The following is a 13,609-nucleotide window of genomic DNA, read 5'->3' as shown; positions in this document are numbered from 1 at the left end:
CCCCCATGTCAGCTCCCTCACCCCACTAACCCCAAGGCTGACACCAGGCAGCTCACAACACACGGTAAGGCCACAGGGCCCACCCTGGGCAGCACCCAAGCCAGGCCACAGGTGTAGGGGTGACCACATGTGGCTCCCAGAGTCCTGTTCAGTCCTGCTGTCTCCCCACTCTGCAAGTGTCCTCTCTGGGGATGGGGACAAGGCAAAAAGGCTGGGTGCTGGTGGTCCCACAGGCATGGCATGGGGGCTTCTGCCCCTTCCCCCTGACTCTAGGACTTCTTTCACTGAATGATGGGGGATACCCTGCAGTACAAGGGCTGTTTCTGGTGGGTCACAGTCTTCTGTCCCCTAATAAAGAGGCATGAGGCTATGGGCATGGGGCACCTCATGTCCCCGCAGAGAGGTAAAGGCCCTGGCAGTGCCCTGGCTTGGCACAGCCCTGGAGGCGTCAGCCTGCAGCCAGCCTCAGCCATCATTTGCCATCATTTACCAGCAAAGAGCTCCACTGTTACCCAGGCGCCATCAGCAGAGCAGTCACCCAGAAAAGCTTCTGTCAGATGAAAATACGAGGGTAGAAAACGGTAGAGATCTTGCAGGCAAGGTCTCCATTGCAGGCAGACTATGCTTTGTGACGGCACAGAGGGGGAGAAGTCCCCACAGCCCTCCCTAGGGAGCAGTGGAGGGGGGAGGCAGTGCTGGTCACCCCTGAAGGGGCGCAGGGAAGGGCTGTGCCCGGGGCTGGTGGCCGTGGCGTGGGACCAGCAGCGTGTTCCGCACACGGGGTGCTGCCAGGCAGGAGCAGGTCCCTGCGGATGTCCCCCCGCATCCGCTGAGCAGTGTCCCCACCATCACCTGTCCCCAGTGTGGGGGCACAGCGCCCTCTGGTGTGACAGCGCAGGAGAGGGAGAGCGGGGACAGGCAGTGGGGACAAAGGGGACAGTCCCTCAACAAACCCCTCAGCCAGGGCCTTGCCTGGGCCAAGGGAAGGAGGCAGAGGAAGGGAGAGTAGCTCAACAACCCAGTTCTCCCCCCTGCAAGCAGCCACAGGCACCTTTGTTAAGGAAGAGGATTTATCAAAATTAGAAAAAGCAAGTATTAAAAAAACTCAGCCCCAGCTGGGGAATCGTCTCCCAACTCACATCCCTTCACCCTCCCCTCACTGCCTCAGCACAGGAAAGGGGCATGGGATGTCCGGGAAGAAAAGGGGCAGGCTGTGCTCCCAGGGCTGCCCTCGCCACCAGGCTGTTGGGACAAGGGGACAGTCACATAGCTTATCCCTGCTGGGGAGACTGGTCAGAGTGGAGCTCCTCTCATGGAAGGCCCCTCAGCAGCCACCTTCAGTGACCGACTTTCTTTGGCCACTTGCCTTTGGAACAAGCTCCCCATTCCCCAGAGAGAAGGTGGCAGATGGGGGGCCCTGCCAGCACCCCCATCATCCCCAGCCCACAGCTCCCTATTTACAAATGCTCCCAAGAGCAGGATGCACCAAACTGAGCCCGAGGTCACAGCCCTGCCAGGCTGCCAAGGAGGGGAGCCAACTCCTTGCCCCACCTACATTAAGCTCCCAGTCCCAAGAGCAGGCAGGTGTTGCATCCCCAGGTGCAGCTTCATCAGGAGTCATTGGGGAGCCCAAAGAGCTTGACGGTGCCAGCCTCCCGGCTGCTGTCATATTTGCCATCTTTATCGTCACAGGCGAAGGCCAGCAGTGGCCTCTTCGGGTGCCAGGCCACTGTGAAGGTAGGGGACTCACACTGCACCTCCCAGAGCTTCTCTCCTGCATGGAAAAGGGGCCATGTCAGCCTGGAGAGCCTCCACCACTCGCTGCCCCAGAGCCAAGCACCTGCTTTTTCTCTCCAGCACAACTGCTGCTCCAGCGCCTTTTAATCACCCAGTGACAAGGCTCAGACATGACAAGCATGCCTGCCACCGACTAACGAGGCAAAGGCTCCCCCTCATGGCACTCTGCTCTGCACAGCAAAGTTCTTCCTTAACAGACAGATTCTCCCAGTGCCCTCCCAGCTCCACCAGCACTTCTCCATCTGATTCCCTCCCTGCTGTTCCCCAAGAAGAAACCATTACCTGTCTCCACTTCAGCAATGTCAATGAAGTGATCTTCTGATGCCGACGCCAGCATCTTCCCATCATGACTGAAGCTCAGTGTCCGCACAGGCCAGTCGAGCCTGCAGCAACCAAGGGGAGCAGACAGTGAGCCACTCCACATGGTCCCCAGAGAGGGGGCAAACAGCTTTGGAACAGCTCTACCTACCTGGAGAAGCACCTCACACATACCAGCTCATCCACATCCCAAAGGCTGACTAAGGCATCAGCGCTGCCCGTGGCAAAATACTTCCCCATAGGATCAAACTTGATGCAGATGCAGTTGGAAGGATGGGCATTGATGGACTGGATGGGCTTCAGCTCTGGGTAGCTGTGGAGGTGAAGGGAGAGGGCAGGGAGCAGTGAGAGAAGCAGAGATTGTCTGAAGCAGGGCAGGCACAAGGCACACCAGGACTGGGAGCAAACCCAGCCAGGGTAGGAAACACCAAGTGTCCAGTGAATGAGGTGAAGCATCAGGGTCCCTCTCGGGGAGCCCAGCCCGGAACTGGGGCAACCTCAGCTCCAGGCAAGTCCATTCCCACCAGAGGGCTGGGGACCACTGAGGTGTGGGACTCCAGTTCCCCAAAAGAAGCCAAGGCACTTGCAGCCTGACAGCAGCCAGCCCAGCCACCCAGCCCACCTGCAGCCACGGGCACCAACCTGAGGATGTTGATGCAGCCGTTCCCATTGGTGAGGAAGAACATGTTGTTGTCGTTGTTCCAGGAGATCTCATTCACCTCAAACTTGAACTGTTCCTCAGCTTTGGAGCGATGTGTCTTGGCGTCAATGAAGGTGACCACGTCATCCTTGTTCCCCACGGCGATGGTCTGTCCATCAGGGCTCCAGCAGATGTTGATGTTCTCACCTGAATGGACAGAAAGGCAGCAGGTCCCATTTCCACTCCAAACCATTCCCAGATAGGAAAGACTGCCATGTCTGCAGTGTAACACACAAACCCTGCACGGCAGCTGTCCAGCAAATATAGAATTACTGAAAATCAAACTTATAAGAACTACAGCTTCAAAACAGTAGGACCACACCAATCACCACACAAGGTCAACCCCAAGATCCTCTGAATCCAGTGATCTTCAAGATCCAGAAAAAGCAGAAGACAACAATAAATACCTTTAAATGATGGTAAAAACAAGGCAGATTGCAGTTATGCCATTTCCAACCCCAACAACTCAAAATTTGATATTTCCAAGAGCAGAGGCAGTATCTGGGTTAGGCAGCACATGAACTCAAAATAGTTGTTTTTCTGAATCCACACAAACTTTTACTTCCATCATGGCTCTCTGTAAACATGCCTTTTCCCCAGTCTCCAGCCTCACAGCCCACAGACTCCAGAAACAAGAACACAGGACATTTTAACAGCCAGAACCATACTTTCAAGAGTTTCTCCAGTCCCTACTCTGCAGTAAATGAGCCCTTATGATGAGTGCAACACAAAGTAGCCACCAAAGAGGCTCCAAGCAGAAATAGCCACAGAAAGGATCCAAAGGTCTGTGCCGCTGCAGACGGGTCCCACACAGCTAAGGTCCTACCGGGACCCACCTGGGAAACCCCCTGGGAAGGCAGGGGCTCACCTTTGGTGTTGACAGTGGCGATACACTTCGTGGTGCGGACGTCCCAGATGCGGATAGTTTTGTCCCCGGACGCTGTGACGAAGAGGTCAGGGTTGCTGGGGTGCCAGCAGAGCTGATCCACACTGTCCCCGTGGCCCCGGTAGTTGTTCTCCTTCACCTGGGGGGAGACGACAGCCGTCGGCATGAGGATGCGCCTGCCTCTGCTCCCGCTCCTGCCTCACATCCCAGCACGCTGCATCCCCGTCGGGATGGGGCGGGAACCCAGCCCGGAGCTACATCGCCACCCCGGCCACGCTCCCACCAACGGCTGGCCGGGATGGAGGAGACCCCCGCGCCTTCCCCCCAGGCACCAGCTTCATTCCCGCTCCAGCTTCATTCCCGGCTCTCTGACACCGGCCGGCAGGGTCTCCTGGCGATGCTCCTGTTCCGATCCACACCGAGTACCCGGTACCGACCACCGGGACGCACCCCCCGGCTCGACACACCTGCCCAAACACCCGGGCCCAGTGTGCCCAAGAGCTCCCGGTTCCGACCCGCCCGGCACCGCCCGCCCGCTGCCGGCGGATCTCACCAGCCGGTCCTTCTCCAGCAGGAAGACGCTGGCGGTCTTGTCGAAGGAGCCGGAGGCGAGGCGGCGGCCGCAGCAGCTCCAGGCCACCGAGTGCACCTTGGCGCCGTGCGCGGGGAACTCGCGGCTCCGCGTGTTGGCGCGGAACAGCTCCTGCATGGCCTGCACGTACGGGGACACCGCCATGGCGGGGCCGGCTCCGCGCCCCGCCCCGGCACCGCGCCCGCCCGCACTTCCGCCGCCCCCCCGCGCCTGCCGGGGCTCCGCGGCCGGGGCGGAACCGCCGCCCGCCGCCGGGATGGACGACACCGTGGTGCTCCTCAGCGACTCGGACTCGGAGGGCGCCCGCTCGCCGCCGCTGCCGCCGCCCCGGCCGCGCCGCCCCAGCCGCTCCCTGCCCGCCCCCGCCGTGAGTCCGGGGCCGCCGCTGCCCCGCTCGAAGATGGCGGCGCGCCGAGCGCGGGCGGGGACGGGAGCCGCGCGCAGACAAGAAGCCTCGGGGGCAGTGGAGGGGTGGGCGCGCAGCCCCGGCCGGGTGTTCCCGGGGATCCCCGGGATGTCCCAGCCTCTCCCCAGGCGGGCTCGGCTCCCCGCGGCCACCTGCGGCCGGCGGAGCCCCGGTCCTCAAGCGCACCCCCTTAGCGGTCCCAGCCTCCTCAGCCACGTCCCCCCCCCTCCCCCAGAAAACGCCGGTCCCCACCACGGAGCATCATGTACCCTCGCTGCAGCCCGAGGAGGGTCCAGCTCTGTAGGGCACAGCCCCGGCGGGACCTGGCTCAGGGATGCGGTGGTGTGGCTGCCGCGCCTCTCACCTGTCTTGCCCCTCTCCCCTTTACCGCCGGAGGGTGCGGTGCGGCGGCGGTTCAGGGCTCGAGGCTCAGCCCCTCAGGGAACGGCCCGGCCCGCTCCACGCTCCGCTGTCCGGGTTCCTGAGGCAGCTCCTCAGCCGCCGACGGTTACCGTGACCGGCAGGGGCCCCGCGGCCTCCCGCCCTGCCCAGCTCCTCCAGCGTCCAGGAGCCCTCCTTGGGAAAGGCAGCGGGTCTGAGTCAGGGGGAAAGAAACGGGCTTAAATTGTCCGCTAACCGTGTTCCCTGCTTTGAGACGCTGAGGGGCATTTTTGTCCCCAAGAGCAAACAGGCTCTGACCCCTCCTGGGCACACCGAGATCTTGGGCAGTGGTGTGTCCTGCCTGCTGCCTGTCCTGCCCGGTCCTGTTACCCCTTGGAACACCGAGTGCTGCCTCACCCAGCAAGTCCTGGCTGGGAGTCCCCAAAGTCTCAGGGCTGCTGTAGCTCCAGATTGATACCAAAGAGGAAGAGGCAGTTCCCTGCCACTCCTGTGTTCATAGAGGGCAAGGTTGTGCCACAGAAGGGGTGCCAGGGTTTGGATCCTGTGCTGCTTCTGCTGGTGTCTGAGGACAGGGTACAGGAGTGCTCACGGTGCTTCCCTTGCCCTCTCTGGACATCCCACGGGACCTGCATTTCCCACTCATGGGAGGGAGCTAAACAGGCAGCCAGGACCACTCTAGCCCAAGGCAAGAGGCGTTTGGAGGAGAGGGCATGGCTGTTGGCAATAAGGAACCCTGGGGAAAGCAGGGAAGAAGAGCCTCAGTCAGAGCTGGGCTCAGGATGAGTGGTGCTACCAGGGTGGGCTGACCCCAGAGCTCAGAGCCACCAGCCCCCACAGCCTGCCCCATCCCCTCGGATGGGGTCTTTGCCCCTGGTTTCTCTTCCTGGGCTGGTGCTAGCGAGCCTCTTTTCCCTCTTGAGCAGGGGTACAGTGCCACCATAGCAAAGGCTCCTGGCAGGGGATGACACTGACACTGCTCCTCTCTCCCCACAGGAGGTCATCGATCTGACCTGTGAGGACACAAGCACAGACCCGACGCGGCTGAGCGTGCCTGAGAATATCTTCTTCATCAATGCAACTGAGGACATCCACGTCCTCCACTGCACCTGCAGTGCTGACCAGGACCCCAGGACTGCGCCTGCTGCCCCAGCAGCACACACGTCCCATCCCCGGCTCTGCTTCACCCCAGAGGAAGAAATGGAGGCAGAGCCAAGCCCTGCACCACCCTGGCACAGCACTCCCGTGAAGCCCAGTGCCACCACGGACACAGCAGAAAGCACGGAGAACAGGAGCTGCCACTCTCCTGCCTCCAGCTGCCACAGCTCCTGCAGCTCAGAGCAGGACTGCAGCGCTACCAGCTTTAACAGTGACCTGGGTTCCCTGACCAGCATGCAGCTGGACTCAGACCTGCTGTCCCTGTCCCCCCCCAGCCTGGACAGCAACAGCAGCTGGAAAGCTGATGGCCCAGAGGAAAAACCTCCCCCCCTCTGCCAGGAAAGAGACCTCCCCCCAAGGCTAAGCCCTGCCCCAGCACTTTCCATAACCCCAGGGAAGGCCCAAGGGCCTTTGCTGGAAACAAATGACTTACTACCACACGAACCAACCCAGCAAGTGACCCCAGCCAGGAGTGATGCTGACAGCAAGGCCTGGCTGGACAAACTGCACAGTTTCAGGAGGAGTGGAGTCCAGCACCTCTTCTTCCAAGGCATAGCACCCAACCAGGAAACACAGCAGGTAAACAGGGTCTAGAGCAGCCACTGCCAAGCCCAGCTGGAGGCTGCTCAGAGCAGGCCCTGTGGTAGAGGATGTAGCAAGGGCAGCCCCTGCTCCCTTTGCCCTTTGTGGGAAGCTTTGCCAGGCAGCTGGGGGCTCTGGTTATTGCAGTTCCCTTCACAGTGGACTCCACATCACAGCTGGATTCCTCCATGCTGGGGGAGCTGGCTTTCACCTGTTGCCTTGCCTCCTACACAGCAGAAACCTGAGCTCATCCCCAGAGGGAAGCTGAGCATGGTGCGCACCACCATGGAGGAGAACTTCCTGGAGGGCACCTTGCATCTCCTGAATGAGTTCGTCTCCTGCCAGCACTGTCCCCCCAAAGATATCATCTCCCACCTGATCAGACAGGTCCTGTTGAATGCCCATGAAGAGGAGATCTTGAAGGACACCTACATGCTGCTGATGAAGATCCAAATGTAGGTGTTCTCCTTGTCCTGGTGCCCTGGGGCTGACTAGGTGCTCCCAGGGGTCTGCCCAGCATACGGGTGCTCGCTCATAGGAGTGATTTCCCATCTAATCCAGGATGATCCTCTTGCCACCACCAGCACTCCCCAGGCTCTCTGTGGGTGGGTCAAGGGCAGCCCATGACACCAGAGAGCTCTCAGGGACAGAGGAGCGTGTTTGCCTTGCAGTGAAGGGCCGATCTCATTTTTCTCTGCTGTGACATGGCAGAAGTGCCTTCCCTGGGCTGCAGCAGTGCAGTGGGCTGTCAGTGCATGGAGCAGCTCCCTCACTTCCCTCAGGGGTTCCTACAGAAAGAAACAATGTTTTGTGAGGCCACAGGCCCAGGAGTCCTGGGCGTCTCCATGGAGTACAGCCCAGCCAGGTGGTTTCAAAAAATTCATGTGGTCAGGAGAGGAGAAAGGCTGAGGGCAAAGATGGAGAGGAGAAGGCAGGTCAGGCCCCTGAGCAAGTGAGGCTGGGGAGGGCTGGGGAAGGGCCAGGGGCTGCCATGCCTCCAGACAGATGGTCAGGCAGTTCAGCACAAATGGACAGCGTTGTCCTTGCAGGCTCCATCCAGCCAACGCTGCCACAGTGGGATGGGACTGGACGCTGCTGAAATTCATCATGGAGGACCAGGTACTTGGCACTGTGTGTGTCACATCAGGGCAGGGATCATCCAGGACACAGTGCCTGAGGGTAAGCATTGCCTAATGGCCTCATGTGGCTGTGCTCTGCTGCAGAGAACAGGCCAGTCCAATGTGCACCTTTACTGCAGCTGCTGAGGGCAGTGAGTGCCAGTTGGGTATCTCGTATTTATCCTCAGGTGTCCCTGACCCACTGCACAGCTGCAGGCAAGTTGTCCCATTGCAGAAGGCACAGCAACAGATAAAGTCTCTGTGGGTCACAGTGCTAGTGCAGTGGTAAAACAGGTCCTGCAATGCCCGTAAGGGCATTGCCTGAGCCAGGCAACCCATCCTGGAGCTGTTCCTTGGTCCTGTACATCAGCCCATTCCTGAGACAGCCAAATTCCCTGGTCCCCCTCACCCCGTGGCTCCCTCAGGCTCATACACTCTTGCTGTGCCCTCAGGAGAAGCCCCCTGGCCGGCTCCTCTTCCTGCAGTACGTGGTGCAGACCCTGGAGGACGACTTGCAGAAGAATCTGAGGTTGCACCTGCTGCAGAAGTCGATTGCCAAGAAAGTGCTTTCATGTGACGTGTGCTTCAACAATGTCAAGTAAGGGACACCTCCTCCTCCTCCCTGTTCTCTAACCACAAACTGAGAGGAAGGGGCCCAGGGAACACTTGTCAGCACTCCAGGTCAGACTTCCAGACTTTACAAAAAGCAAACTTAGGAGACAGAGGGAAGTGTAGGGCCAAATATAAATGACAGGAGACTTACAAAAGCAAACCACCAGAGAGGATGCAAAGCATTTGCAGCTGCAACCTAGCAGGCTTCCCAGGAATGAGATTTGCATTGCTCAGGACAGGACTAAGGAGGCAGCAGTCCTGTGGACAAGTGTAGAAATCAAGAGAGCTCTTCTGTTGAGCTGCTCACTCTGAGTGGGACATACTCTTCATTCTCAGGGTCTTTCTTCAAGCTCCAAGTGGATCTAGAGGTCAGAACAGCAAAATCAGGTCCATCCGTATTAAAATTCCTGTTTCTGTCCTAGGGAAGTGGTCAAATGGTTGGTTGCAGCAATCACAGGAGTTGGGTTCTGTCAGCCCCAGGAGCAGCCGCAAGAAACTCCCTCGTCTTCAGCAGAAGCCAGGGCTGAACACAGCTCATCTTCACCAAGTCTGGCCAGCACACAGGCTCCAGCAGCTTTCTTTGCCCAAAAGTAAGCCCCAGAAGTGCTAACTCGCTACTGGCATTATCATGGACCCAAGTCAAGGAGAAGCCAGAGCCTCTCGCTCCCTGTCAGGTCAGGGAAGCTAGGCTGTACCTGTGATCAGCTTTGCTGGTTCTCCTTTGGGTTAGATATAGACTTGGTGAGCAAAAGACTGTCACCTGCTAATAGACTGGCTCAGTAAGTATCATCCCCTTGCATGTCTTGTAAGTCTGGAGCTCTTGAGCCACAGCTCAGGCCGCCCCATGCTGCTCCACCAACACTCACTACAGCCCAAGACCTCCCATGGTTCAATCTGGGGATTCGCTCTGCTTGCAAAAGCATCAGATTCAAAAGCCACCAAGAGACACCAAATCTAACCTGCTGCATTCCCGTGTCCCTCACTGCACAGCACGAGGCTGAACTAGGGGGCCATCCCCAATGCTTTACTTGGCAAGGCAAGAAGCAGCTTCTGCCAGTGCTGTCTCTCTGACACAGGGTGATGCTCCTGCTCCAGCGGATGTTGTTCATCGCAGTGGAAGTGGACAGATCTCCCACCTGCAGCTCCCGTAGGATTGCAGATGAGATATTCCCGTTTATTCTGAATATCCCCTTGAGGAGACAAAGGTGAGACAAGCACATGCGAGGCAGCATTTGGCTGTGTGAGCAATGGTCTTATTCCCAACTTAGATCCCAGTCTGGATGCACAAAGTACTACAGGGTACAGAAAGACAGGCCAGGAAGCAAGAGCATGGCTATATCTCCCATGGAGATACATCACTAGCTGAACACATCTACCCCGGTGGCGTGTTGCTGAAAACAGTCAATTCTCTCACATGTTAAAGTTGTGTGACCTTAAAAACATGAAAAGGGTCTGAAAAGCAGCACTGTGCATCAGCACAGTCAAGTACTAGCAAACACATCACTGATTCTCCTGGGCAACCAGGTAGCTTGTCAGAAATATGCAGTTCCTACAGCTTTGCCTTGACATCCTTTTGTTTGCTTCTGTAAGAAATGCAGTATCTGAAGCCAAAGCACAAGGGCCTGACTGGTTCTGGTGTAAACACAAGACCACTGGACCCACAGGCATTTCAAACCCACACTTGCAATGCCCAGCAGGCAGCCCTTCACACCCCTTCAGCAGAATCCTGTGCACACACCACATCTAATCAAACCAAACTGAGTCTAACCAAGCTGTCACTTTGCCCAGGACAGATGTAGATCCAGCTGGCCCTGACCCCACATCACCCTTGCTTGGCTGTGCTCCCTGCAAGTCAGCAGGAATGGATCACTGCCACACAGGCTGCTGGGCAGGGTGAAGTGAAGCAGCTCAGTTTGCTTCACAGACTGTACTGACCTCCAGCTGCCACAGGTCACACCTGAGGATAAAAACACAGCCATGGCCAAGTCACATAACAAAGGTCTCCCACCACATCTGGTGGTCTTCCTTCCAAGGCACAGCTGGGCAGCCTCTGCAGTCACCCCACTGGGTCAGCACCAGCAGTGCACCAGGAACATGCTGGAACAGTTGTCTCTGGCCAGGGTGTGCTGTCTCTCTAAAGTAAATCCCTTTTGTCTTCCAGGGAAACGTTATTAAACACCATGGAGAGCCAGCTCCTGCGCTGCAGACTGCTAGAGCTGTTGTTCCAGCACAGTTGTGATGTGCCCTCAACCTCATCCATGTCTCTGGAGAAGATCCTGTATTTCCTGAGCCACTGCTCCGTGCAGTTGCATTTCGAGGTATCCAGTCTATCTTCTACTTTGCTTGATTTCTTCTGAGAAAACTTGTAATAATCAAATACTGCCTCCTGTCATAGGATGAAACAGCAACATGGCAAAGGTGGGATGAGATGCTGCAGTACTTGAGTTTGCTGCTGATGAGTTACCAAAGTGTGATACGGGGTAAGCAGCTTGTTCTGGCCTTAACAAACAATCTCATCAAGAGGCTGCAGTAGAACTGCCAAATTGCCCTTCCTCCTCATCACTCTTGAGCTCACAACCACTAAGTCTTTGAAAGACAATGGGCCTCTATCCATGCTAGTAGCTAATCCTAGCAGTCAGAGAAGGGATGTTGCATCAATCAGAGCACCCAACTTACTTTGCCGAGTTTGGCCCCTACAAAATAGCCTTCCTCCTAAAGGAAGCGCTTCCCAGCACCGGAAAACACACAAGGGGGTACCTGTTGTCTAAGTTGCTACACAGTGGATGGAAGAATAGGGATCATAGAATATCCTGAGTTGGAAGGGACCCACAAGAATCATTGAGTCCAACTCCTGGCCCTGCACAGGACCCCTGTAACAATCCCACCATGTCCCTGAGAGAATTGTCCTTGAGCTCTGTCAGCCCTGGGGCCCTGACCACTGCCCTGGGGAGCCCACTCTTTGGGAGAACCTTTTCCTAATAACCAACCTAATCCTTCTGACACAGCTCCAGCCGTTCCCTTGAGTCCTTCACTGGTCACAGAGAGCATAGATCAGTACCTGCCTCTCCTCTTCTCCTCACAAGGAAATTGTAGACTGCAATGAGGTCTCCCTTCAATCTTCCCTTATCCAGGGTGAACAAGCCAAGTGCCCTCAGCCACTCCTCGTGTGGCTTCCCCTGTAAACCCTTCATCATCCTTCCAGCCTCCTTTGGACGCTCTCTTTGGTAAACCCAGGACACTTTTAGCACTTAGTAAACTGGGCAGGGAGCACCACCCACAGTAGGCATAGAAACAGCAGCATTTCTGATCCCAGGAGAATGGCACAAAACACTCCCTCAAGTAATTTTACCAGAAAATTCTTCAAGTCTCTTCCCAACTTCAGCTGCTTTAGCCCAGGGTTAAGGCTCTCATGAAAGAACAGAGGAATCCACCATCACACGTGCAGTCTCACTCTCCCTGAAGCCCTAGACAATTAATGTTACTGCTGTTGAGCTCTTTGGAGACTCCTTTGCAGCTGCCCATTCTGCCACTCACACAGGAGAAAAGGGTTCTACAAGCCTTGCCCCTTCCCCATTTCTTGCACTCTCTCCACACGCAGACTGAGCTCCAGGAGGGAACAGTTCCTTCTTCCCACAGTCATGTGCAGGGATAACCACAAGAGGATCAGCCCCATTCCCAACTGCTTCTCACTCTGGCACAGCGCTGCCTCTGGCATGGTCAGGGAGCCCCTTGTGTGCTGCCTCTCCCCACCAGCATTTCCTCTTGCAGAGCACCTGCGGAGCTCCCTCAGTGACCGCATGGACTTGATAGTTCAGAGAGCCAAGCCCAGGCTCCAGGAGAGTGACAACATCACCAACCTGGACATTCAGCTGAAGATGGAGGACTTCATCAGCCGAATGCAGGAGGTCCTGGGGCAGCCTTTTCCTCCGCAAATCCAGGAGAAATTGTTCCTGCTGCAAGAGTTGTTCTTCATTGTCGCTACTGCCTGATGGAGACAACCACTGCAGTAAGGGGGACAAAGAACTTGAAGTTCCCGATTAAAAAACCCTCCAAACCCCCATCTCATGCTGCAGTTTCAGTGTCATGGGGGTTGGTTTACAGAGTTCTTTGGAAAAATGGTTGGTTTACCAATGGTAAAAAATGGTCTCAGAATTTCTGTTCAAATTTGCATCATTCTACAGTTTTATCAGGCACATTGTACACTTTAAAAAATAAATTATTTTTATATTTTATAATTGCTGAGAGTCTTTCATCTTGGTGCCAGCCCTGCCTTAAGGAAGTGCAGACCTCTGTCAGTCATACCCTGGGACAGCATTAGCCTCGTGCAGCCATAAACTCTGACAGTAGTTTGCACAGCAAGCAAAATGCCCAAATATCTGGTCAATAATTAAGGTAAAGATGATAATCTTTAAAAAAAAACCAACAGGTGTGAGGTGCAGTGAGGACATTATTCATGGTGCAGAGATCCCCAAGACATGGTAGTCAGTCCTCAGTAGAGGAACATTTCTGCTCCAATGCAAATCAATCTATATAACTTGGCCAAAAATGATTAGGAAGAGGGTGGGCTGGATGGCAGCATGAGCTGAAAAAACTTCTTCCAGAACAACTCTAGTGCAGGCATGGGCATTATGATCAGCACGAATATTGAATTCAAATCCACAGCCATCAACAAAAACCACAGGTGAGGTCAGAGAACAATTAGGTGTTTCTATAGAAGATCTCAGTTCAGAAGCAACAGAGGCTGGGAGTGAGAGCTGCCCACCACACTTGGCAGGGTCCTAATGCGGAGACCAGAGTAGGAGCATCAAGAAGTAGTCACAGCTGGGAACACACTACTCCTGATATCAGTGGTCTCATACAGAAGCCTGGCTTCAGTTAGCCCAGAACTGTTCAGAAGAGTCTGACCTGCAGCTCACAAGTCTGCTTCTTGTTCTTTAGGAAGCCTCTTTCTAACTGCCAGGTGTAAAAAAAAACACTCCTTCACATGACACTGCTCCCCTAACCCAGGGATAAGTCATTCAGGGAAAAGTGAAGACTGCCA

The 13,609-nt window shown here is 56.0% G+C and overlaps 2 protein-coding genes across 4 annotated transcripts; one reads left to right on the top strand and one right to left on the bottom strand.

Annotated features, from left to right (window-relative positions):
* Nucleotides 1-1,052: 1,052 nt before the first annotated feature.
* Nucleotides 1,053-7,889, bottom strand: THOC3 (THO complex subunit 3). Of its 2 annotated transcripts, none has more exons than XM_050311833.1 (6): nt 7,271-7,889; nt 3,684-3,840; nt 2,758-2,962; nt 2,267-2,428; nt 2,080-2,180; nt 1,053-1,774 (listed from the first exon to the last, which is right to left on the bottom strand). In XM_050311833.1, exons 1-6 carry the CDS (start codon nt 7,388-7,390, stop codon nt 1,611-1,613), a joined length of 909 nt encoding a protein of 302 aa, XP_050167790.1. In that variant the 5' UTR covers nt 7,391-7,889; the 3' UTR covers nt 1,053-1,610. The 2 variants fall into 2 exon arrangements, with proteins under 2 accessions (XP_050167790.1, XP_050167789.1); XM_050311832.1 differs by lacking the exon at nt 7,271-7,889 and adding an exon at nt 4,255-4,452.
* On the top strand, nt 4,539-12,803 carry SIMC1 (SUMO interacting motifs containing 1). 2 transcript variants are annotated; one of them, XM_050311831.1, is made up of 10 exons: nt 4,539-4,660; nt 6,095-6,835; nt 7,076-7,293; nt 7,888-8,017; nt 8,409-8,554; nt 8,991-9,158; nt 9,645-9,773; nt 10,730-10,886; nt 10,964-11,048; nt 12,337-12,803. In XM_050311831.1, the coding sequence occupies exons 1-10, from the start codon at nt 4,550-4,552 to the stop codon at nt 12,555-12,557; spliced, it is 2,106 nt and encodes a 701-aa protein (XP_050167788.1). In that variant the 5' UTR covers nt 4,539-4,549; the 3' UTR covers nt 12,558-12,803. The 2 variants fall into 2 exon arrangements, with proteins under 2 accessions (XP_050167788.1, XP_050167787.1); XM_050311830.1 differs by having other exon boundaries at nt 7,073-7,293.
* The last annotated feature ends 806 nt before the right edge of the window (nt 12,804-13,609 follow it).

This window comes from Myiozetetes cayanensis, unplaced genomic scaffold (assembly GCF_022539395.1).
Source record: "Myiozetetes cayanensis isolate MyiCay16 unplaced genomic scaffold, myiCay2020 scf17, whole genome shotgun sequence".
NCBI lineage: Eukaryota > Metazoa > Chordata > Aves > Passeriformes > Tyrannidae > Myiozetetes > Myiozetetes cayanensis.
The sequence above is the reverse complement of the archived record's forward strand: the minus strand, read 5'-3'. Positions and strand labels throughout refer to the sequence as shown.